Source organism: Nomascus leucogenys, chromosome 6 (genome assembly GCF_006542625.1).
Source record: "Nomascus leucogenys isolate Asia chromosome 6, Asia_NLE_v1, whole genome shotgun sequence".
NCBI classification, from domain to species: domain Eukaryota; kingdom Metazoa; phylum Chordata; class Mammalia; order Primates; family Hylobatidae; genus Nomascus; species Nomascus leucogenys.
In genome coordinates, this window is record NC_044386.1 from 60,640,512 (window position 1) to 60,664,225 (window position 23,714).

The 23,714-nt window shown below is 53.4% G+C and overlaps 3 protein-coding genes across 3 annotated transcripts in view; 1 reads left to right on the forward strand and 2 right to left on the reverse strand.

Moving 5' to 3' along the window:
* DNAJC17 (DnaJ heat shock protein family (Hsp40) member C17) overlaps positions 1 to 10,466 on the forward strand; it is a 39,505-nt gene extending 29,039 nt beyond the window's left edge. Inside the window, exons 5-11 of the mRNA XM_030814287.1 lie at positions 1,379 to 1,464; positions 1,714 to 1,810; positions 2,410 to 2,453; positions 2,898 to 2,975; positions 3,566 to 3,646; positions 4,485 to 4,595; positions 10,271 to 10,466. Of these exons, the coding sequence (XP_030670147.1) occupies positions 1,379 to 1,464; positions 1,714 to 1,810; positions 2,410 to 2,453; positions 2,898 to 2,975; positions 3,566 to 3,646; positions 4,485 to 4,595; positions 10,271 to 10,393 (620 nt within the window). The 3' untranslated portion in view covers positions 10,394 to 10,466. The remainder of the gene's footprint in view (positions 1 to 1,378; positions 1,465 to 1,713; positions 1,811 to 2,409; positions 2,454 to 2,897; positions 2,976 to 3,565; positions 3,647 to 4,484; positions 4,596 to 10,270) is intronic.
* C6H15orf62 (chromosome 6 C15orf62 homolog) lies at positions 5,881 to 10,260 on the reverse strand. Its single transcript, XM_004092614.3, has one exon. It carries the CDS (start codon positions 7,791 to 7,793, stop codon positions 7,266 to 7,268), a length of 528 nt encoding a protein of 175 aa, XP_004092662.1. The 5' UTR covers positions 7,794 to 10,260; the 3' UTR covers positions 5,881 to 7,265.
* A 156-nt stretch (positions 10,467 to 10,622) lies between the features above and the next one.
* On the reverse strand, positions 10,623 to 14,305 carry GCHFR (GTP cyclohydrolase I feedback regulator). The gene is made up of 3 exons (XM_003282625.3): positions 14,109 to 14,305; positions 12,407 to 12,501; positions 10,623 to 11,103 (listed from the first exon to the last, which is right to left on the reverse strand). Exons 1-3 carry the CDS (start codon positions 14,142 to 14,144, stop codon positions 10,980 to 10,982), a joined length of 255 nt encoding a protein of 84 aa, XP_003282673.1. The 5' UTR covers positions 14,145 to 14,305; the 3' UTR covers positions 10,623 to 10,979.
* Between the last annotated feature and the right edge of the window lie 9,409 nt (positions 14,306 to 23,714).

The following is a 23,714-nucleotide window of genomic DNA, read 5'->3' on the forward strand; positions in this document are numbered from 1 at the left end:
TACCCAGAGTTTTCACTTTGAGAAGCTCCCTCAGAAGGATTCAAAGAGGTCTAGGCTTTCTCTTCTCTAATAGCTTTATTGAGGTTTTCTTTGTATATCATAACATCAACCCATTTCAAGTGTACACTTCAATGATTTTTTGTAAATTTACCAAATGATGCAACTCTGACTATAAATCAGATTTGGAACATTTTCATCAACCCAATAAGATTGCTGCAAGCATTTTTTTTTTCTCACTTAAAAAAAATCACTGGTTATAGCAGCATGGTCCAAACACTCTTTTTTTTTTTTTAAAACGGAGTTTCGCTCTTGTTGCCCAGGCTGAAGTGCAGTGGCACGATCTCGACTCACTTCAACCTCCGCCTCCTGGGTTCAAGCGATTCTCCTACCTCAGCCTCCCGAGTAGCTGGGACTAAGTTGCGCACCACCACACTGGGCTAATTTTTGTATTTTTAGTAGAGATGGGGTTTTGCCGCATTGGCTAGGCTGGTCTCGAACTCCTGACCTCAGGTGATCCACCCCTCTTGGCCTCCCAAAGTGCTGGGATTACAGGCGTGAGCCACCGCGCCTCTCCCAGTCCAAGCATTCTTTACTCAAGTTTCTCCTTTTCCTCTTGCTCTTCAACATCCATATATTTTAATATGTGCATATAGCATCCCAATATCCATTTCTCGATTAAAAGAAAAGCAAGTGCTGGGAGACCCCATCTCAAAAAAAAAAAAAAGAAAAGAAAAGGAGATTCTAAGTAAGTAAAGTGCACAGAATTCCCTGGCCTAAGAGAAGGGTTTCTCACGGCAGCTGGCCTGGCACATGGTTGCAAGCAGGTTTCCCTTGGAAGGTAATGCCCTCACACAATCTGGGACCCGGGGCGATGCCCTAACACTCTGCCCATCCCTGTAGCCAGGTCCACAGTGAGGCTTGGTAAATGTGAGTTGAGGTGGGAGGTAAAGGAGACAGTGAGAACTTGAGCTCAGTGTGTGAAAAGAATCAAAGCCAAAGCAAGGCCAGAGGTCAAACTGTGGTGCCAAACCACAGAAATCGAGCCCAGCAGCTCCGCCCATTGGCATCCCTGACACATGGCCCTGGGCTGCTGACATAAGCACCACCCACACCCTGTTCACTAGAGAGAACCAGCTTGGTCAGCGTGAGCTGTTTTTAACTCTTCCAGACCCCTGGCCACTGTGCTAGACTCCATACTTCTGTGCTGTGATTTTTCTCAATGGAAATTGACTCAGCGTGGGCATGGAGGGAGGGGGCAGAGTTACTGTATGGTCTCTTCGTGATTGAGACTTTGGGGAGGCAGCCAGAGCTGGGGTGGGCCGAGGCCACATGGAAACTGAACAGACCAGCAGTTTGGTCATTCAACCCTTGTGTCTAGACCTGGAGGCCCGGGAGCGGCAGGCCCAGGCCCAGGAGAGTGAGGAGGAAGAGGAGAGCCGGAGCACCAGGACACTAGAGCAAGAGGTGAGCACTCAGGCACACTGGCCAGAAGGCCACCTGCAGGAGGAGGAGGTGGGGGAGGATGGACCTGGTGGTCGCCATGGCTGGAGAGGGCATGCTCTTTGCACCTTCAGTGGGAGCTGGGTGATTTGTCCCACCCACAGGTTGCTGAGCCCTAGCTTGCAGGTGGAAGCTCCCAAGGACTTTTTACAAGGTGAGCCAGCCTGGAATTGGACCTGCACAGAATTGTCACCCCCACCCCCTGCTCTGCAGATCGAACGCCTGAGAGAAGAGGGTTCCCGGCAGCTGGAGGAACAGCAGAGGCTGATCCGGGAGCAGATACGCCAGGAGCGTGACCAGAGGTTGAGAGGTGCAGGTCCATCACCCCGCCTATCTCCCCTCCAAGGCGGCTCCAGATTGCTCAGAGCAGCCACGCTGGCTGTTTGGTGGAGCTGCTGTAGAGGCTTCTACCTGCTGGAACCCTGGGGTCACCCCATGGTACCTTACTCTGACACATGCCACTTATCCCATCTTCCTCCCAGTTCTCTGGGGCCTATTTGCTTTTTACTCTGCCTGAGATCTCCTGGCCACATTTGTCTTAGTCCCAAGCAGAGGTGGCCTTATTTTGAGACAAATCACCATGGGGAGGGGCCCTGGGACACTTTGTTTCCGTAGAACCTCATGGTCTGTCTCTCTGCCTCCTGTCCCTAGAAGGTGTTCCTAGCTCTCCATTCAGAGAGTGCTGACAGGTGGCCTTTAGGAGGCAGCTGGGTAGACCACCTCTGACGTGGCAGCTTCTCTGGGGATGGGCATCTACTTTCCCCACCAGGCCCTCACCAGAGCTGGGCAGGTATTGCCCTTGGTCAGGAGTGACCCTTTCCAGACCCTTCTGGCTCTGGGCTGCATTTCCTTTGGGAGAATCTCTGACTCCCTCATATTCTACTTTTCTTCTTTTCCCAATATTTCTAGGAAAGGCAGAAAATACCGAAGGCCAAGGAACCCCCAAACTAAAGGTAAGCCTGGGCAGGATCTGTGGGCCACCTCACATTCACACCACCTCCTCTCAGCAGGAATAGATGCTTCCTGTGGCTCGAGGGTTTCTGGTGGGGCCTCTGGATCTGCGTGGAGCCAGCACCATTACCACCTCCCTCCATGCTCCAGCCGCCTAGAGATCAGAGCTTGCCACGAAAGGCTGCTTTTAGCCCTGATCACAGGGCAGAGGATTCCCTAGAAGCCCTCGCAGGAGAGGGTCTTCTGGGCGGGAAGCGTCCCTGGGGTGAGCAGGCCATCCTGCCTACAAGTTCCCAAGGGGAAAATGTTTCTGGTGGCACTCCCCAGATTGCAGGAGCCTTAGAGACTTGGAGGGTGGGAGGATGTCTGCTCAGACTGTCAAGCTCAGTCGTGGGGTGAGGTACTGTTCAGCCAAGAATCAGTGTTTCATGAGGCTGTCTTTTCAGCTAAAATGGAAGTGCAAGAAGGAGGATGAGTCAAAAGGTGGCTACTCCAAAGACGTCCTCCTACGGCTTTTGCAGAAGGTCGGCCCTGTTGACGTCCGCTCTTTCCTATCATCTCAGTCCACGTCTCAGCCCACGCCCTAGGTCTCTGCTCTCAATACCTGAGCTTCCCTTAACATATCTACCTGCCTTTTTTTTTTCTGTCTCATAGACCATGGGACGTCCTAGAGACTTCTCCCCAGGCCACAGCCCTCCTTTCACTTGTGTGGCCATGTGCCCCCTTCCAGCCCGCTGTCCTTTGCTACCTCGGTTTAACCCTTACCCTTAGAAGCAAAGAGCTTGGCTGAGTGGGTTGGGAGGGACGAGGTGGGTATCTGGCACGAAAGCCCCGTCCTTTTCACCACGTTCAACTAGCAAGGACGCCATGCAATGAAATATGTCAGTCTAAGTCACCAGGGCTTTGCTCATCATTCCTTTGCTGCTCTGTGTTCCTAGAAAAAATTTCTTTCCTATCTCTGATCTCACTTCACTAAGATAAGTAGGTGGGGCAAGAAGTTATCTCCCAACTGAAAATGCCCCATGGGCCTCAAGGTAGCCCAGGCTTGTCTCTGGCATGACCTGGGCCATCCTGAAGGCCAAGTCATGCTTATTAGACCCCTTTGTCCCCACAGTATGGTGAGGTTCTCAACCTGGTGCTTTCCAGTAAGAAGCCAGGCACTGCTGTGGTGGAGTTTGCAACCGTCAAGGCAGCGGTGAGTGCTGCATGAGGCTTGGGGGCCCCTCGTGGCCCTGTCATTCTAGGGCAGGGACCCAATTCTGTGGGCCTTGTGAGTTAGGTGGTCCGTACTCCTAGAGAATCTCCGGGCTTGGCCGGGCGCGGTGGCTCAAGCCTGTAATCCCAGCACTTTGGGAGGCCGAGGCGGGCGGATCACGAGGTCAGGAGATCGAGACCATCCTGGCTAACAACGGTGAAACCCCGTCTCTACTAAAAATACAAAAAATTAGCCGGGTGTGTTGGCGGGCGCCTGTAGTCCCAGCTACTCGGGAGGCTGAGGCAGGAGAATGGCGTGAACCCGGGAGGCGGAGCTTGCAGTGAGCCGAGATCGCGCCACTGCACTCCAGCCTGGGGGACAGAGCAAGACTCCGTCTCAAAAAAAAAAAAAAAAAAAAAAAGAGAATCTCCGGGCCAGCTTAGAGCAAGGCTTTTCCCAGGGGCCCCTGACTCCTGGATATAGAGGCACCGTGTGTGAAGGGATGGATGGGGGGTGCTCCGGGGAGAAAGGAGAGCACAAACTTGACTCTGCTCCCTGCTGGTGCCTTCACACCCTCCACCTGCACCCCTTGGGGCTGTGAGCCCCAGCACTGCCTTCCCACCCTTTGTGCTCCTCGCCTCCCCACATCAGAAAGCTCCCCCAACCCCTCTCCCGCAGGAAAGGCCAAAGTGTTAACGCCCATCACTTGAAGGCTGCTGAGGTTGGCATCTCTGCTTAGAGGGCTAGAACGCTGGTTCTGTTCTCTCTGTGGGGGTAGAGAGAGCCTCTTTATAGCTGGCTCAACGGATGGGACAGGACTAGATGCTGTGTTTGGCAGGAACTGGCTGTCCAGAATGAAGTTGGCCTGGTGGATAACCCTCTGAAGATTTCCTGGTTGGAGGGACAGCCTCAGGATGCCGTGGGCCGCAGCCATTCAGGACTGTCAAAGGTGAGGAGTCAGGCCTCACCTGGCTGGGCACTCAGGTCTCGGAGCTCTTTCTACCTGGGCTCCTCTCAGGCTTTTTCCTTCTAAATTCAGGTCTTGGGGCCTAGAGTGAGCTTGGCAGGTCCACCAACCCAGGCAAGAGGGGCTGGGATTTCATGTTGAACCCTTTTCCTCTCTGAGGGCCAGAGAGGCCCCACCCACACTGTATTCTTAGACCTTGCTTTCTCTCCATATCTGGTCTCCTGTTGGGACTCTGCTTCTCACCAAAGGGATCTTCCTGGCCCTCAGGTTGCTTGGTTGTGGTGTGTGAATCATTTGGAGCTTAGACGACCCAGTGCTGCAGAAAAGGGGCAGGTGACTAGGGCAGCCACTTCCTTCCCAGCAGTTCAGTTTTCTGGATGTGTCTCTGGCTGCCCCAAACAGGGACCAACTGTCAAGAGGCAATATCTCCTCTTAGAAGTAACCCTGGCAGGCTGGGCACAGTGGCTCACGCCTGTAATCCCAGCACTTTGGGAGGCCGAGGGGGGCGGATCACCTGAGGTCAGGAGTTCCAAGACTAGCCTGACCAACATAGTGAAACCCTGTCTCTACAAAAACACAAAAATCAGCTGGGCATGATGGTGTGCACCTGTAATCCCAGCTACTCAGGAGGCTGAGGCAGGAGAATCGCTTGAACCAGGGAGGCAGAGGTTGCAGTGAGCCGAGATCGTGCCATTGCACTCCAGCCTGGGCAACAGAGCAAGACTCCATCTCAAAAAAAAAAAAAAAAAAAAAAGAACCCTGGCTACTGGCTACCTTGCTGATATGGGGTGCTGCCTGCCCAGAGTCTGAGTGCCCTGCCTGGGGTGAAGCATAGACCTTCCAGCTTGTGTGTAACCCCCGACCCGAAACCATGGCCCTGGTGTTTTTTGGCCTGGATACAAAGGCTGGGGCTGTGGGGCTCCTGGCCACACCTGTCCCCACCTTGGTGGAACAGATTGCTTTGGGGGCAAGATCTAGCAACCTGGTTCTCCCCTTCTCTGCAGTGGCCTAGGGCCTGTCTGGTGTGTCCACAGCCCCTCAGCAGGCTGGCAGGAGGCTGCTCTCATTACCTTACCCACGCCAGCCTGCTCCCTGCCTGCCCCTCCACTTGACCAGGGTGACTGGAAAGCAGCTTGCTGCAAGTGTGTCCCAGATCCTGGATGGAGGGAAACAAACTGGCCTGGGCCTGACTCAGGGCCCTGCTTTAGAGACCTCATTCCCACCTTCAAGTCCCAGCATTTCACAGCCCCAGATAACACTCCATAGATTGTGTTAGAATTTTATTCATTCTCTCCTGTATCCACAGCTCGGTACCTATACACAAGAGGAGGAAAGAGGGGGGCCACCAATTTGGGTCGTAGAAATGGTGTGTGTCGGAGCTTCCCTCTCCCCTTTGCTACTCTTAGCAAGTCCTGGGGGCCACCAACACATGGCCCAGCCAGTGCTGCTGGGCTCTGGTTTCTGTGTTCTGGTGAGGCCATGGGGTGGGGCCGTAGCACAGCCTGTGGCTTTGACCCAGTGGGCTTGGCCTGGTTGGCAGGCCCATCGTTGGAGGGTTCAGGCGGCAGAACTCTCTAATCCTGGGAGACAGTTCTGGAGACCAGCTTTGCCGTTGAATGCCCATCCCTGGATCCAGTTTTCCTCTCTTCAAGGAAGGAGGGCTCCCATCACTAATAATTCTGGGAATTCCCCAAAGCACCCCTTTGCAAGCCGTGCGCGTGCCTTTGGCTGGCATTCTCTAGAGCTGCCTTCCTTCACCAGGGATTGCTCCAGGTAGCTGTGTTGGCAGACTGAGCCACGTCCTCATTTCTGCTAAGCATTTGCCTGGTCTTTTGCCTGAGTTATACTCTATCTCTACCTATCTCTTCCTATGTGGCCAGCCCCTGTATGCGTCTCCCCTTTGCTGGTGGCTCCAGGCCATGGTCTAGCCAGCGCTGTCCAGTAGAACTTTGTGCAGCGATGTTTACATCCATTCTGCACTGACCAGTGTGGTAGCCATTAATCATGTGTGGCCACTGGGCATTTGGAATGTGGAATCTGGAATAATGGTGCAGCTGAGGAACTGAATTGTTAATTTTATTTAATTTCAATTTAGTGTCATGCAGTGAGTGGCCACCAGATTAGACAGGGTCAGGCCTTCTCCCCTTTCTTCCTCGGCCTTCCCACTTTCCTCTTCTGCCTGGGTTGGACTGCCTTTACCCAGGCTTGTCCTGTGACCTCTCTGTTGACAGTGGCTTCCAAAGAGGCTGGCACAGGGCACTCATCTCTTCTGCCCAGTCTGTGTCCTCCCACTCCCTGACCTGACCCTGTGCCATCTTCTGGCTCTGCCAGCCTCTACCTGATTCCTGTGGTTGCCGCACATAGCCTCCCTTTCCTGGCATAGCCAGCTTCCTTCAGGGGTCCTGCCAGGAAGGGCCGCCCCCCCAACATTTCCAGCTTGCCTCTGTCCCTCCACTCTGGGGTGCCTGGGAGGACTGTTCAGGACCCAGAGAGCAGGCAGAGCCCTGGATTCCTATCCTGGAATCCTCCCCCAGGATGGAGGAGCTCTGCCTGCCTGCACCCTCCAACGATGGGCCTGGAGTCCTGTCCCTGTCCTTAATCCCCAGCCTCTGGCCCTTCCAGTCACCCCGGCTTTGCCCACCCTCACCCCATTTAGAAGCTGGGCTCGCTAGGAAACTGCTCCGTTAGCATCTGCAGAACTTCCTCAAGAAGTGAAATCCCCAGGTCCACTTTGAAGGAGAGGAAGGGATCACTGAGGTCTGGGGTAGGTGTCCTCTGGAAGCAGGGAGTGTCCACAAGGCCCTTCTCTGAGTGCTGGTGGAGGGCACTCGACAGAGAGAGCGCCGATGGCAGGGTGGCAGAGTAGGCTGCTGTGTAGGCAGGTGGGGGCTCCAGGATGTTGGGGCAGCTTGAGCTCTCTCGGTAGAGGCGTGGGGGCTTGGGTGGGGCCAGCAGGGTGGCCCGGGGCTGCTCATCCCCCCACAGTGGCAGGCGCCGGCCATCTGGCCTCCCTTGTAGCTCCCGGATGACTTCTCGGTTGCTGTACTCCTCGTGGTCCCCACCCGCTGTGCTGGCCTGGCTAAGCACACTGCCCTGTCGCCGGAGCCGCCGCGGCCGCCCCAGGCTCAGCCGCTTGAAGAAGGAGGCTTTGCGGAAGGAGCCTTTCTGCCAGGTCTCCATGGGGCCCAGGGGAGCCAGCAGACAGGTGTTCAGGAGCAGCCAGGGTGCATGCGGTCCCTGCTGGGGAGGCTCCCCTAGGAGCAGAGGCCTCGGGGTTTCCGCTCAGCACAGACCTTTGACCACATCTTGGATGGTGAGAGGAGGGCTCAGGAAGAAGGAACTTTTTTGTCCAGGAGAGCAGACAGCTGGGAGTTCCTGGCAGCAAGAGTTTCCCACAGGGACAGGAGTGGCCTGGTTACTGAATAGGGCAGTGGAAAAAACCCCAGAAGGAAGAAGCAGCACTTACTGGAGCCAGAATGAGGGCAGCCCCGGCGGAGGCAGAGATGGACCTTCTCGGGCCGGGTGAGGCTGGCGAGCGCTCCTTCCACAGGCGGGCGGCAGATGGCCTGAGCTCACTTGCCCTGGTGTTTGCCTGGCTCCTATGCGTCTCTGGGGCAGTGTGGGGCCGTGCCTTCTCTGCCGGTGGCTCCCGGACTCTGATGAGTGGCTTGGCTGTGGCAGTAGAGATGTGTTTTTGTTCTCAGCTGACTCAGTCAGGTGGGAAGCCAGGTTTCGTGCTCTTGGGTAATTGCAGCATCCGCGTGCAGGGATGGGGCAGCTGGGACCAACACCCCAGGGCAATGGGGAGCTTAAGATTCCTCTGGGGACTCGTGTGGGGGCAGCCCTGCTTTATGTGTCACCACGCGGCTTCCTTTCTCATCACAGCCCCACCACCCTGGGCCCCCAGCAGGTGTGCCTGGCTCCCTGCCCACAGTGTCTGGGTAGGAGGAGTTCGGGGCGGGTGGGAGTTAATTGAAAGGCAGGCGTGTGGAACGATTGTTGGGGAAGGAAGAGATCTGTGGCTGGTATGGGTGACTCAGCCCTGCTGTCAGGCCCTCATGGGCAGGACCTGCGAGAACAGGGAAGGAGGCAGAGGGTGTGTTAACGGGGAGCAGCCCCATGCCTGTGACGGGCGGGCTCTGCTGCCCAGGGTTGGGCTGGGGGCCCGCCGAGGGTGGCTCCAAGTTTTCTTGGCAGAGCAGCATTAACCTGGGGATGGGAGATGTGGCCTCCTCTTGGCCTGCCATCAGCCTGGCTGCTATTTCCTTGTCCTCCCTTGTTTTACCCTAGAGGGCTCCTGCCAGGAGAGCCGCTTGCTGAGGGCCGGGCCCGTGCTGCCTCCTACCAGGCTGTGCTCCAGCCCTTCCCCTCTGGCTACCAGGCTTCCTCTGGGGTCCTCCTTCTCTCGCAGGAGGCTGGGCCAGGGAGGCTGCTGTGAATTGTCAGCCATGCTCTGGGCCAGGCTTAGCAGTCCGGCCTAGCTGGGACTGCTGCAGCCGGGGAGAGGGGAGAGGTGCAGCTATCGGGAGGAACAGGGGAACCCGGCTGAGTAACACTTCCTGTTTCTCTACACCCCTTACTCCAAACCTGCTGGCCAGGGCCTGGCACCTCAATCGCAGCCGCTCCCTTCCTATTCCCCGGGTCACTGACCACATTTTCCTCCTGCCTTGTTCGTGACAGCGTCCCAATGCGGGGTACCGCGGATCAGGGCCCCACAGCTCTCTGCTACGGGCAGGCCACCGCATCTTGCAACCCCTGGCCTAGCTCACTTCTGTGCCAACTCAGGTGGGCTTCACACTTCTCTGAGAAGCTGTTGGGACCACATGATCATCACACAGCCTAAGCAGCACTGAGGGAGGAAAAGGTTTAATTCCCACTGCAGACCTTATCAGGGCGTGGGTTGGCAGCTTAGGCCCCGCTGGTAGAGCTGCTTCTCCACCCTACAGCCTTGGCCCATTCAGATGGTTGTTTATTATTCTTTTGATTATTTAAATACAGCATTCCTTAGTCTCCCGCACTGTGCTGGCAAGTTCATAAAAGCTTTGAGCCATGGGCCCTGCCCTCCAGGAGCCCTGGTGTGTAGTTTTAGAGGTACGCTGGCCTCATGCTTGCCTTTCTCCCCTTCGAGGGTGGGGCATTCCGGGCGGCCTCGGGTAGGGCTCCTTTTCTGCATCCTCAGCAGGAGCCAGACCACAGGGCACCGGGCATGGACAGTGCCAGGGTCAGTGCCCAGCAGAGCCAAGTGCATCCCTGCACCTCAGACAACTTCCCTTCCTTGGGAACCTAAGAGGCAGAAACCATGGGGTAGAGGGAAAGGGGTGAAGGATAAAGGGCCCAGAGGAAATGAAGGGAGATGAGGGCCTGGCTAGTGGGCCCGCAGGTGATTCCTGAGAAACAGATGGACCGGAGCTGACGGGGCCTGGGGAAAGGGAGGGGGAGCTGGCTGGGTAGAAGCCGGCCTGGAGGCCAAAGGTGGCGTGTTCTGGGGGACACAGGTGAGCCAGGATTCCAAAAGGATGCTCCGGGTTCCTTCCCTTCCTCTACCGTCCTCCCTCTGAGACTTTTAGACCGCAGCTCTGCTTCGGCACCGTCCTCGGAGTCTGTGAGGCTGTGTCCTGCTGTCCCTGATCCCTCCCTGTCCCTGCTGTGTCCGACAGGGCTCAGTGCTGTCAGAGAGGGACTACGAGAGCCTCGTCATGATGCGCATGCGCCAGGCGGCCGAGCGGCAACAGCTGATCGCACGGATGCAGCAGGAAGACCAGGAGGGGCCGCCTACGTAGCCCCGGCTCCAGCCACCCACCCCTCCGCCCTTTTCGTCAACGTCACCAATAAAATTTTTTTTTTTAAGATTTTACCTCTATTCCATACATAGGTATACGGTGCTGGGCTCTGCCGCAGAGGGCTCCACCCAGGCCTGGCGCCCCTCCCAGGAAGTGGGCAGACCCTCAGGGACACGCTCCGCACGGTGAGAGTCCCAGAGTCCGTGCACAAGCAGAACACAGGCGCAGCCACTCATCACAGCCCTTTATTGGCTTGGGCTAGCTATGCAGGAGTCACGGGCCAGGGCCGCTGGGGTGCCCAGCTCCGGCCCGGGGCAGCTGCCCGAGGAACATGGCCTACCCAAGGCCCTCGGCCCAGGCCCAAAGCAGGAGGGCAGCTGGGAGCACCAGGGCACCGGGCACTGTCCTCTCCCACTGCTTGACACAGGGTTTCAGAGAAGGCCATTGACTGCCCTTTGGGGCTGGGCCCATGGCGGTGATGATTTGGGAAGAGGGGCAAGGCAGACGGTGAGGCAGGAGCTTGGAGGTCAGGGCCCACAGCAGCCCGTCCACAGGGGTGCCCTGTCTGCAAATCAGCATGAGAAGGTCACTCCTTGTGCAGACACCACACCAGCGTCTGGCCCACCCCCGTCATGCTCAGCACACGGAAGCCCCTGCGTTCCAGCTTGTCCAGGACTATGCGGGGGGGGTCGTCGACGTAGTATTCATAACTGCAAAGAGACAGGATGGGTGGGGTGAGGAGGGGCACACAGCAAGCTCCTGGTACAAAGCTAGTGTCTGCGGCAGGCAGCCTGGCCACTCTTGTAGTGACTCACACTTGCTGGCTGCTTGCTGGGCCCTGGGGTAAGTGCACGCCCCCTGCCTCCTCCCCTTCTAGGTACTTCACAAGCTATCTCATTCTTCCCAACAAGCTAGTGAAGGTGCCACTGTTGTGGCCATTGATACATGAGAAAACAGAGGGGTTAAGCAGGTTCCCCAGCGTCCCAGATGGTAGACCGTGTTAGTCTGACCACAGCCCTGCTGCCTGCCCTCCCTGGGCTTGCTCCCCACCCAGGCTTCCAGGTGGGAGGAGGTTGAGGCTGCAGTGAGCCATGATTGCACCACTGCACTCCAGCCTGGGCGACAGAGTGAGACTCCATTTCAAAAAAACAAAATAAGCCTCCAGGCCCCTCACTGCCCTGGCTGTCCTGCAGTTCTGAAGCAACAAGGCTGAGCCCCAGTAGCTCCTGGCTCTGTGCACCAGTCCCTAGCATGGAGAATGCTGGTGGTCCTTCTTTCAGGTTTAATTGATGCTGAAAGACCATGAAGCAGACAAAGGGCTCAAGCCCCAAGCTGGGCATGGAGAGGCAAGTGCCTCATGGCAAAGGGAGGGGGCTGGCTTCTGTCCCCGAGCCTTGACCCAGGGGCTGGGATCAGCCCTCCTTCTCTTTCCCCGATTTCAACTGGGACTCACTCTGACCACTCTTTTCAGAGAGCCTGTGTAGCTTGGGTTCTCCCTGCCTCCAGGGGTGAGAGGAGGAATGGAAGCAGTAGTCAGTTTAGACATGGAGGCATTAGGAAGGATGCCAAGGGAAATGGCTAGGTCCCCAGGCAGCAGCCACCCTGGAGGTAGGACCCAGGCTCCCTGCTCCCTGCTTCTAGGGCATAGCTTTGCGACTCAGCCAGATCCTCACGACAAAAACCTTTCTCTCTGTGCCTGTCTGTGCTTGATGGGGTCCAGCTGAGGAGAGGGCAGGGCAAGGAACGGTCTGCTAGTGGAGTCCTAGACCCAGGGAACGGACTCTGTTTCTGCGGTTCCAGTAAGGATGTGGAAAGCTTTCAGAGCAAGACTCATGGGGGAGAGGGGGGATGTTGGAGAGGCTACAGATGGGACCAACTCCTCCAGAGAACACAGCCCCAGGATGCAGGCAGGGGGCTGTGGGCCCTGTCCCTGGGCTTGGAGGTTGTGTAACGGGAGCAGAGGCAGGTCTTGGGGCTGGCAGGGAGAGGATACTGAGGGAGGCTGCTACTTACAAGTTGTTTCCCAAGACACGTCTCTTTGAAGCCCCCAGATGCTGCATCAGCTCTGGATCCGACTGTTCATCGCCCACCATAGTGGGGCCCACCTCCTGCAAGGTAAGCCACAGTGGCTGCTTGGCTGGCTGCCAGGAGGAGGTGGAAGGTCTTGCCTGTCCTTCCTCCCCTGCCTGCTAGCCGTGAGTGAGCTTCAGGTAAAGGCTACAGACAGTAGCAAGGATCCTTAGGGGCTGAGCACAAGCTGTGAAGAGGTGGAGCCCATCAATGATCAGGAGGAGCAATGTAGTGGCCCTCCCTAGTCCCTTAAAGCTCAGCTTTAGCCGGGCAAAGTGTCACGAGCCTATAGTCCCAGCTACTCGGGAGGCTGAGGTGGGAGGAGTTTGAGGCTACAGTGAGCCATGATTGCACCACTGCACTCCAGCCTGGGCGACAGAGTGAGACTCCATTTCAAAAAAACAAAACAAAATAAACATTATGTAAATGAAAGAAGCCAGACTCAGATCACATTACCACAGAAAGGTAACTAGTGGTTATCTAGGGCTGAGGGACTTGGGGGAAATCAAGAGTGTCTGCCAGTGGGTACAGGGTTTCCTTTTGGGGTATTAGAAATGTTCTAAAACTGATTATGGTGATGGTTGAACAACTCTGAGTACACTAAAGAAACAACAACACTGAATTGTACACTTTAAATCAAAGAATTTATGGTATGCACATTACATATCAATAAAGCCATATCTTTTAAGAAATGAATCACTTCAGGGGGCCATTTCCAAATATGGGTTCCCAAGCCCCAGACAGAGTTTTAGGAGGTCTGGGAAGGGACCCAGGAATCCACATGTTGACAGCTGAGCAGATGGCTGCTTCACAAACCGCTGCCCAGGGCTGGGCAAGAGCTCTCCTGTTGCGTCGTGAACCCACCAAGGGGGTTGTGTACCCTTTGCTGGTTCACCCCAGCACTGGGCAGTGGGCAAGGGCAGAAGAGCACCTTGCTGCCCATCTGGGGGGCAGAGTCATGTCTTTCTGAAGCTAAAAGGGGACTCCTGAGGGGCAATCAGAACCTTTTTACAGACAAGGAAACTGCACCCAGAGAAAGGAACATGACTTCTAACTCATGGTGTTCCCACCTCTAACTGCACAGCCCCTTCTCGCCTTCCTTTTTTCCCAAGCAGGGGCTTCTTTCTTTTCTTCCTTCCCTAAAGCTTCAGGGATAGCCCTTCCTGGAAGTGCCTAAGGGTGCAGCTAGTTGCTGTTTACGGGTCAAGGACTTGGCGTTTTAGCGCCTTGGCATGTCCTTATCTTTTCCAAACCTCTTTCCCTCAGATTATTCCCCCTTTTCTCCCCTGCGGAGCGGCTCTGTGCAGGGCACTGGGTGCTGCGCGTGAAGCCAGGGCTCCCTGGGTCTCTCCCGCCGACAGGTAGGATAGGAGCCGGAAGCTCCCGGAGGTCGCCCTGTTGTCGGGACGCACATACCTGGGCCCCTTCGCCGCAATAAACGCTCCGGGCCGGCCAGAGCTCTCTGAGTCCCGGGAGCCGAGCTGAGCCCGCTTCTCCACTCCCTCTCCCTGGCCAAGGGGGCGTGTCTGGGCGGGTTCCCGGTCCAGCCCCCGGGGGGTGCAGCCCAGGAGGGAGGCATGAAGGTGCGGTCGCAGCCCCCTAGGGACTGGTCCCGGCTCCAAGTCGCCGGGCGGCCGGTACTCACCATGCGGATCTGGGTGCTGATGAGCAGGTAGGGCATGGTGCACGCGTCCCGGCCTGGCTCCCACCGGGGGCTCTAGGCTGGACGCCGACTCCAGCCCTTCTCGCGTCGGGACTGCGACGCGCAGCTGGGAGTCCCGTTACTCCGGCTCTGGCCACAGGCGGCGTCAATCCCGGGGCACCCCGCCCATGACCGCCGTGGCCGCCAATCAGGAGAGACTGCCGTGACGCGCCCTAAAGTCGGCGGTTCGGGACCCGCCTCCGCCCTCCCGGCGGCGGACTTGGACCCCAGGGCCCACCTGAGGCTTCCGCCGAGTGATCCAGTTGCGGGAAGGTGGAGTGCGGAGAGGAGGGGGCGGTCCCACGACCTAGAAGGACACTATGCTGAAGCTCCAGCGTCCTTCAGGACGCTTAGTGCTGTTTTCTTTGTAGCCTGTGATCTTACTGCGTCCCCGCGCGCGTGTTGCCCGCGCGCCCGCTTCTTGCAGCACTGCAAGCCAGGTTCCAAAGTCCCTGCCAGGCAAAGCCCAGAGCAAACCGCGTCCTCACGGAGGCCTCTCCAGGCCCCAGCCCACCCCTCTCAGAGACGCCTCGACAGCTTCAACGGGGCCCCACTTCCCCTTGCCAAGACATGCGCTCCAGAGATTCCTTAAGCGCTGAGGAGGCCGGGGCACGAGGCTCGGGGCTAGCCCTGAAGGCGACAACTGAAATACCACTCAGGGCGCACTGCGCATTCCCCCTCCCAGACTCTAATTCCAGCACAGAGGCGGATCCTTGCATTTCTGTGGACCTGCAGGAAAGTCTGTAAAGAAACCGCGCGCTTGGCTGGATGCCAGGTCTGGAGTGAATGAATGGATGGAACCTGGCCTTCACTCCCCTGAGCTTCCCGCGCAGCTGGACAGACGCGGCGCACGCGCAGGAGGTCACTGGGCAACACCTGGGGCAAATGAAACAACTTCCCCCGCACCAGCCACCAATGAGCAGCTGCGAGTTCCCAACCGTGCGTCCACGCCCCTCATCCGCAGGTATCAAAATCTGACAACTCATCATTCTTTATCTGCCTTGTTGTGGTTGGTTTTCTTTTTTCTTTTCTTTCTTTTTTTTTTTTTTTTTTTTTTTTGGACATGGAGTTTCGCTCTTATTGCCCAGGCTGGAGTGCAGTGGCGCGATCTCCTCTCACCGCAACCTCCGCCTCCCGGGTTCAAGCGATTATCCTGCCTCAGCCTCCTGAGTAGCTAGGATCACAGGCATGCGCCACGACGCTCGGCTAATTATGTATTTTTAGTAGAGACAGGGTTTCTCCATGTTGGTCAGGCTGGTGGCGAACTCCCGACCTCAGGTGATCCACCCGCCTTGGCCTCCAAAAGGGCTGGGATTACAGGCGTGAGCCACCGCACCCGGCCTGTGATTGGTTTTCTAGAAAATAAAGCAAAACAAAAACAGCCTGTAGGTAGCCTTCCCTCCCTGGGAGGGTAAAAATCTTCACTTTTTAAGAGGGGCATTTATAGGGGATGCTGCCGTTCCAACACTTTGACAGACGTGGAGAGAGCTGTAAGGGAAGCAGGCAGTTGTAATCCTAAAGGTGCCTTAACTGGTCTAATTTATTATTCTGTAGTTCCTACCCCTGCCCTCTTACCCACTGACCTAACAAGTTAGCCAGAGAGATAAAACACATTTATGCTTAACAAAAGATGTATTAAAACTGACAAAAGTCTCAGTAAACTATCGCAAGGACAAAAAACCAAACACCGCATGTTCTCACTCATAGGTGGGAATTGAACAATGAGAACTCATGGACACGGGAAGGGGAACATCACACTCCGGGGACTGTTGTGGGGTGGGGGGAGGGGGGAGGGGCAGCATTAGGAGATATACCTAATGCTAAATGACGAGTTAATGGGTGCAGCAAAACAACATGGCACATGGATACATATGTAACAAACCTGCACATTGTGCACATGTACCCTAAAACCTAAAGTATAATAAAAAAAAAATTAAAAAAAAAAAAAAAACTGACAAAAGGGCCGGGCACGGTGGCTCACGCTGCTAATCCCAGCACTTTGGGAGGCCGAGGCGGGCGGATCACAAGGTCAGGAGATCGAGACCATCCTGGCTAACACAGTGAAACCCCGTCTCTACTAAAAATACAAAAAATTAGCTGGGCATGGTGGGGGGAGCCTGTAGTCCCAGCTACTCGGAGAGGCTGAGGCAGGAGAATGGCGTGAACCTGGGAGGCAGAGCTTGCAGTGAGCCGAGATCGCGCCACTGCACTCCAGCCTGGGGACAGAGCAATACTCCATCTCAAAAAAACAAAACAAAACAAAACAAAATAAAACAAAAGATTAATGCACAGGAGCTCCTACAACTCAGTGAGAAAAAGATGAACAATGGAAAAAACAGGGGTAACTGACCTGAATAGGCCCTTCACAAAAGAGGAAATAGAAATGACCAATAAACATATAACATGATGCCTAGTATATCATTAGAAATCCAGGAAATACAAATTAAAGTAAATTTTACTTTTTTTCATTTTAACCAAATTTATTTAAACCACGAGACTTTGTAGACACAGTGGCTCACACCTGTAATCTCAGCACTTTGGGAGGCCAAGGCGGGAGGATCACTTGAGGCTGCAGTTAGCCATGATTTGGTTTATTTTTAAGTAATTTATCCCTACTTAAAGACAGATTACCCTACATGTGAAAGCTATGTACAACAATCATCCGATTAGAAGGATTTTTTAAAGTTACACAATTGTCCTTGGTTTTTACAATGATAAATGAAAAACATTAAAATTCTTCAGTTGAATGAAGTATGGAAGGATTTTTATGTTGTCATTTTTTAGTTAAAACAGAGCAAAATGTAACTCACTGGAATATAGGGATAAGAGCTGAGCCGGGCACGGTGGCTCATGCCTGTAATCTCAGCACTTTGGGAGGCCGAGGTGGGTGGATCACTTGAGGTCAGGAGTTCGAGACCAGCTTGGCTAACATGGTGAAACCCCGTCTCTACTAAAAATATAAAAATTAGCTGGGCGTGGTGGCACACACCTGTAGTCCCAGCTACTCGGGAAGCTGAGGCAGGAGAATCGCTTGAACCCAGGAGGCAGAGGTTGCAGTGAGCTGAGATCATGCCACTGCACTTCAGCCTGGGTGACCAAGTGAGACTCTGTCTCAAAAAAAAAAAAAAAAAAATAGCCGGATGTGGTAGCACATGCCTGTAGTCCCGCTTGAACTTGGCAGGCGGAGGCTGCAGTGGGCCCAGATTACAACACTTCACTCCAGCCTGGGCAACAGAGCAAGACTCCATCTAAAATAAATATATGAAAAAAAGATAAGAGCTGAATGAGCATGCCACAAATGGAGAAAGGGGGTATTTTCACAGAACCAGTATTTTTCCCAGTCCCGTCTCCACTTGATGTCAATCAGAACACACCATTGGCCATTTTACAAAAAACAAACAAAAACACAAATGCAATATGCTGGTGCACACATACCCATTACTGTATGTACAACAAAGGAAAGGGGAAGGTGAAAATGAAATAAAACTCTACTATATTGGTCAGGATGTAGTGGAACCAAATTGCAGTTTTCTAATTGAGGATGTAATCTTGGTCTGTAAGAACAGAGGTTTGGAGTAAAGTAGTAGGTTCCTTTTTTAGCAGACACCTGTCTCCTGCAGGAAAACGTCAATTGTGTATTCATCCTCCATTACCAACTGTGCAGGTATGTCTGTTTCATTGATTGGCTGCCCATCCAATCCAAATCTGACCTGCCTCATTGACAAATCCTGTTATTCACAATAGGCTCTCATCAGTTTACTAGGTGGTGTATGCCTCTTAAACTGCGCCACAGAACTATCCTGCCACACCACCTTCAAATAAATATGATCGTTGTTCTCAGTCTTAACTTCTTCCTTGAGCTTCCATGGCCATGGCAAGCACCAGAATCTCTGCAGCTGCTGCTTCACAAAGCAGGTACTGTTACCGCCCTCAAGGGAGGGTCGCTTGACCCGCCCAGTGCAGTTCTCACCAATAGAATGAAACCAGGTTCAGTCAAGCAGAGCAGAAACTCATTGGTCAAGAACGGAAAAGGGGAGCTTCTGCTCAAAGCACCTGCTCCCTGGACATTGGGTAAAGGGGGATCTGAAGCGTTTTTTGGGCAGATAGGTGAACACTGGGGTAGGGATTCCTGGATGGGTTCTTCCAGGAGCAGCAGGAGTGTGTAGATTCTTTTTGCACCTAGCACTGTTTGTTCTTAGAAAGATACATTTCTTCGCACTGGGTGGAGATTTTAGTATAGCAGTGAAGCAGTAACTCAGGCCAAGGCAGCACTGCTGAGTTCAATTCATCTTGTGGCTGGTTCCTGGTTATTGGCACCTGGCCTTTGTTTCTGTAAGCAAGCACAGTTGGGAGGATGGTTAATTTCACAGGTTTTGGGGCTTCCTGAAAGAACTGAGGGCCGGCGCAGTGGCCCCCGCCTGTAATCACAGCACTTTGGGAGTCCAAGGCGTGCAGATCACCTGAGGCTGGGAGTTAGAGACCACCCCGGCAAACATGATGAAGCCCCGTCTCTACTAAAAATACAAAAATTTGGCTGTGCACAGTGACACATGCCTGTAATCCCAGCACTTTGGGAGGCCGAAGCGGGTGGATCACTTGAGGTCAGGAGTTCACACCAGCCTGGGCAGCTGGTCTCTGCCAGCGAAACCCTGTCTCTATTAAAAAATACAAAAAATTAGCTGGGCGTGGTGGCGGGCACCTGTAGTCCCAGCTGCTCAGGAGGCTGAGGCAGGAGAATTGCTTGAACCTGGGAGGTGGAGATTTCAGTGAGCCAAGATCAAGCCACTATACTCCAGCCTGGGCGACAGAGCAAGACTGTCTGAAAAAAATAAAATAAAAATAGAAAAATTAGCCGGGCATGGTGGCGTGTGCCTGAAGTGCCAGCTGTTTGGGAGGCTAAGGCACAAGAATCACTTGAACCCTGGAGGTGGAGGTTGCAGTGAGCCCAGATCACACTGGGCAACAAAGCGAGACTCCATCTAAAAAAAAAAAAAAAAAAACAGAATTGAGGCCATGTTGTGGTAACAGTACCAGATCCAACCAAACAAGCACATAAACAACACCAGGAGTACAGAAGACTAAATTACTTTTTTTCTTTTTTTTAAGAGATAGGGTCTTGCTCTGTCACCCAGGCTGGAGTGCAGTGGTGTGATCAAAGCTCACTGTAACCTTGAGCTCTTGGACTTGAGGCATCCTCCCACCTCACCTCCCACATGCCACCATCCCCAGTTAATTTTTTTTTTTAATTTTTTGTAGAGACGGTCTCACTGTGTTGCCCAGGCTGGTCTCCAACTCTTGGCCTCAAACAATCCTCCTGCCTCTGCCTCCCAAAGTACTGGGATTACAGGCATGAGCCACTGTGCCCAGCCTAAGCTACATTTTTTTTTTTTTTATTGAGATGGAGTCTCGCTCTGTCGCCCAGGCTGGAGTGCAGTGGCCCGATCTCGGCTCACTGCAAGCTCTGCCTCCTGGGTTCACGCCATTCTCCTGCCTCAGCCTCCCGAGTAGCTGGGACTACAGGCGCCCACCACCACGCCTGGCTTATTTTTTTGTATTTTTAGTAGAGATGGGGTTTCACTGTGTTAGCCAGGATGGTCTCGATCTCCTGACCTCGTGATCCACCCGCCTCGGCCTCCCAAAGTGCTGGGATTACAGGCATGAGCCACCGTGCCCGGCCATAAGCTACATTTTAAATCTGCAGTGAGATAGTGCTTTACAGGTTAGCAAAAAATAAAATAAATAAATTTAAAATGTTAAAATCTGTAAATATCAAGTGTTGGTGAAGATGTCAACAATCCCGCTACTGTTGGGCTTGCAAGGTGGTGTGAATGATACCCTGTGACTCAGCCAAACATCTCCTAAATAAACCTCAGGAAAACTCACAGCCATCAGGATACATGTACAAGAATGTTCACAGCAGCACTGTAACCAGTAAAAAACTGGAAACAGCCCTTATATCTATCAAAATTAGACTAAAAGTTTTTGAGCTAGGTTTGGTGGTTCACACCTGTAAGTCCCAATACTTGGGGAGGCCAAGGCAGGAGGACTGCTTGAGCCCAGGATTTTGAGATCAGTCTGTGGAACACAGTGAGACCCCCATTTCTACAAAAAAGAAAGTTTCTGGCTGGGCATGGTGGCTCATGCCCGTAATCCTAGTGCTTTGGAACACCAAGGCAGAAGGATCTCCTGAGCTCAGGAGTTTGAGACCAGTTTGGATAACATAGTGAGACTCTGTCTCTACTGAAAAATTAGCCGTGCATGTCGGCACACACCAGTAGTCTCAGCTCCTCGGGAGGCTGAGGTAGGAGGATAGCTTGAGCCCAGGAGTTCAAAGCTACAGTGAGTGGTGATTGTGCCACTGCACTCCAGCCTGAATGGCAGAGCAAGACCCTGTCTCAAAAAAAAAAAATTTATATATTTTATATAAATATTTATATTTATATAAATATTTATTACATATATATTTATATGTATTTCTTATATGTATTTCTAAAAGGGCTGGGCATGGTGGCTCATGCCTGTAATCCCAGCATTTTAGGAGGCCGAGGCAGGAGGATTGCCTGAGCCCAGGAGTTTAAGACCAGCCTGGGGAATACAGGGAGACCCTGTCTCTACAAAAAAATTAAAAAATTAGCTGGGTATGGCGGCATGTGCCTGTACTTCCACCCCCAGCTGAGGTGGGAGGATATTTTGAGCCTGGAAGGCAGAGGTTGCAGTGAGCTGAGATCACGGCACGCCTGGCTAATTTTTTTTGTATTTTTAGAAGAGACGGGGGTTTCACCATGTTGGCCAGGCTGATCTCGAACTCCTGACCTCGTGATCTACCCACCTCAGCCTCCCAAAGTGCTGGGATTGCAGGCATGAGCCACTGCACCCAGCCAATTTTTGTATTTTTTAGTAGAGATGGGGTTTCACCATATTGGCCAGGCTGGTCTTGAACTCCTGACCTCATGATCCGCCTAACTAGGCCTCCCAAAGTGCTGGGATTACAGGCGGGAGCCACCATGCCCGGCCTAGAGAAAGAATTATTTTTTAAGGCATCAAGAACCTTAAACATTATACACAAGGGTAAGGCCACCATACCAAGGCATTTGACTTGTCACCTCTCTTGGAAGAGCCGGGGTAGATGAGGCAGATGTTCTGGGCAGAGGGCAGGACAACAGTTTGGGGTCTGGTCTGCTCTCTTCTCAGGCTGGGCTGTGGAGGGGGTGGGAAGGTGGGCAGTGCATATCTCAGGCAGCCAGGCCTTCATTACATTTGCAAAGCTGGTCTGCAGATGCAGCACAAGATAAAGAGCTCTGTCCAGAACCACCCACCACACTGCTGATTGCCCTGGCAGACACGTGCCTGCCAGATAACATCTTTAATATCCAGGGGGAAATGAATTCCCCTGCTTGGTCTGCCGATTTGGCCTAGCCTCTCATCACAATCCGTTTATCTCGCAGAGCTGCCTCGCCCCGTACAGAGAGGAGAAATTGTTCTTCTGCCACTGAGCTTTCTGCCACAGCTGAGAACACACTGTCAAAGTGGCAGGGCGTGCTGTCGGTCACGCCTTCTTTTCTTCCTTCCTCCATTCAGCTTTTATGGATGCTTTTGCATTAGTGCTGTGCCAGGCACAGGGGACCTGGGATGAATCAGGAATGAACCCCATCCTGGAAGAGTGGGCAGTCCAGTGGTGTAGACAGAGTAGAAAGCAAATAATTGGCTGGGCGTGGTGGCTCACGCTTGTAATCCCAGCACTTTGGGAGGCCGAGGAGGGCGGATCACGAGGTCAGGAGATCGAGACCACGGTGAAACCCCGTCTCTACTAAAAATACAAAAAATTAGCCGGGCGTGGTGGCGGGCGCCTGTAGTCCCAGCTACTCGGAGAGGCTGAGGCAGGAGAATGGCGTGAACCCGGGAGGCAGAGCTTGCAGTGAGCTGAGATTGCGCCACTGCACTCCAGCCTGGGCAACAGAGCGAGACTCCGTCTCAAAAAAAAAAAAAAAAAAAAAGAAAGCAAGCAAATAATCACAGAACAGAGTGTAATGGGTCTGGTGCGGTGGCTCACACCTGTAATCCCAGTACTTTGGGAGACTGAGGCAAGCAGATTACTTGAGGTCAGGAGTTTGAGACCAGCCTGACCAACATGTAGAAATCCAGTATCTACTGAAAATACAAAAAGTAGCCAGGCGTGGGGGTGCAAGCCTGTAATTCCAGCTACTCGGGAGGCTAAGGCAGGAAAATTGCTTGAACCCAGGGGCAGGGGAGGAGGTTGCAGTGAGCCGAGATCGCACCACTGCACTCCAGCTTGGGTAAAAGAGCGAAACTCCGTCTCAAAAAAAAAAAGAGTATAATGGAGGCAATGGAGCCACAGGAGCAAAGCAGGGTGAAAAGCTTAATTTCACCAAGGTGGTGGTCTGGGAAGGTTTCCAGAGGAAATTTTTATTTCCTCCAAAATAAAGTGTATATATATATATATATATATATATATATATATATATCCACACACACACACACATATACTTTTATATATATACACACTTTTATATATATATATATGTTTTTATTGTTGTTTTTGTTTCTTTTGAGATGAGGCCTCACTCTGTTGCCCAAGCTGGAGTACAGTGGCGAGATCTCGGCTCACTGCAACCTCTGCCTCCCTGGTTCAAGCGATTCTCCTGCCTTAGCCTCCTGAGTGGCTGGGATTACAGGCACGCACCACCATGCCCAGCTAATTTTTGTACTTTTAGTAGAGACGGAGTTTCGCCAGGTTGGCCAGGGTGGCCTCGAAATCCTGACTTCTGTTGCCCAGAGTGATCATGGCTCACTGCAGCCTCGACGCCCTGGGCTCAAGTGATCCTCCCATCTCAGCCCCCAGAGTATCTGTGACTACAGTCACGTGCCACCACGGCCGGCCACCTGTATTCTTATATGTATACAATATCTCACGATTAAAGGGTAAATAAATATAAGATCTAGTTAAGGGTATTGGGAGGACTGGCCTAGATATTTCTTCTTTCACTAAATTTTAACTCTTAAGAAATGTTCACAATAACATTGTTATCATAGTCCATAAAATCGGTTTTTTTAGTTGCCACAATTATAAGAAGTTGCATACAATTACAAGAGTAAAATAGAATTCTAAGACAGCACGTTAGGTTTAAGATTTATGGTCAGGTGCGGCGGCTCACGCCCTTTGGGAGGCCGAGGCTGGCGGATCGCTCGAGACCAGGAGAGCGGGACCCAGTCTCTACAAAATAAAAATAAGATGTGGGGAGAGGGTGACGTTCTCCAGGTACAGAGGGGAGATCCAGGCAGAAGCGCAGGTAGAAAGTGTGAATATGCTGAGCGTATTCCGAGAGCAGCAAATAAGCCGGTGTGACCGGAGGGAAATGGAGGCCTGGCTGCCGTACGGTGAGGGTGACTGCGCGAGCGTCCGCCCAAGAAGTCTCCCTGCCTTCCCGCCTTTCCCCTGCCTTGGGCCCCTTCTTGCTTTCCCTTCGCGCTCTGTGCTGACTCCGCCCCTCCGGCTGCGCCCGTGGCCCCGCCCCTGAGGGAAACAGACAG

Coding starts and splice junctions, on each gene's coding strand:
- C6H15orf62 (XM_004092614.3), bottom strand. CDS start 7,793: ATGGAGACCTGGCAGAAAGGCTCCTTCCGCAAAGCCTCCTTCTTCAAG.
- GCHFR (XM_003282625.3), bottom strand. CDS start 14,144: ATGCCCTACCTGCTCATCAGCACCCAGATCCGCATG. Junction 12,502..14,108: donor TCAGCACCCAGATCCGCATG/GTGAGTACCGGC, acceptor CTTACCTTGCAG/GAGGTGGGCCCCACTATGGT. Junction 11,104..12,406: donor CGTGTCTTGGGAAACAACTT/GTAAGTAGCAGC, acceptor GTCTCTTTGCAG/TTATGAATACTACGTCGACG.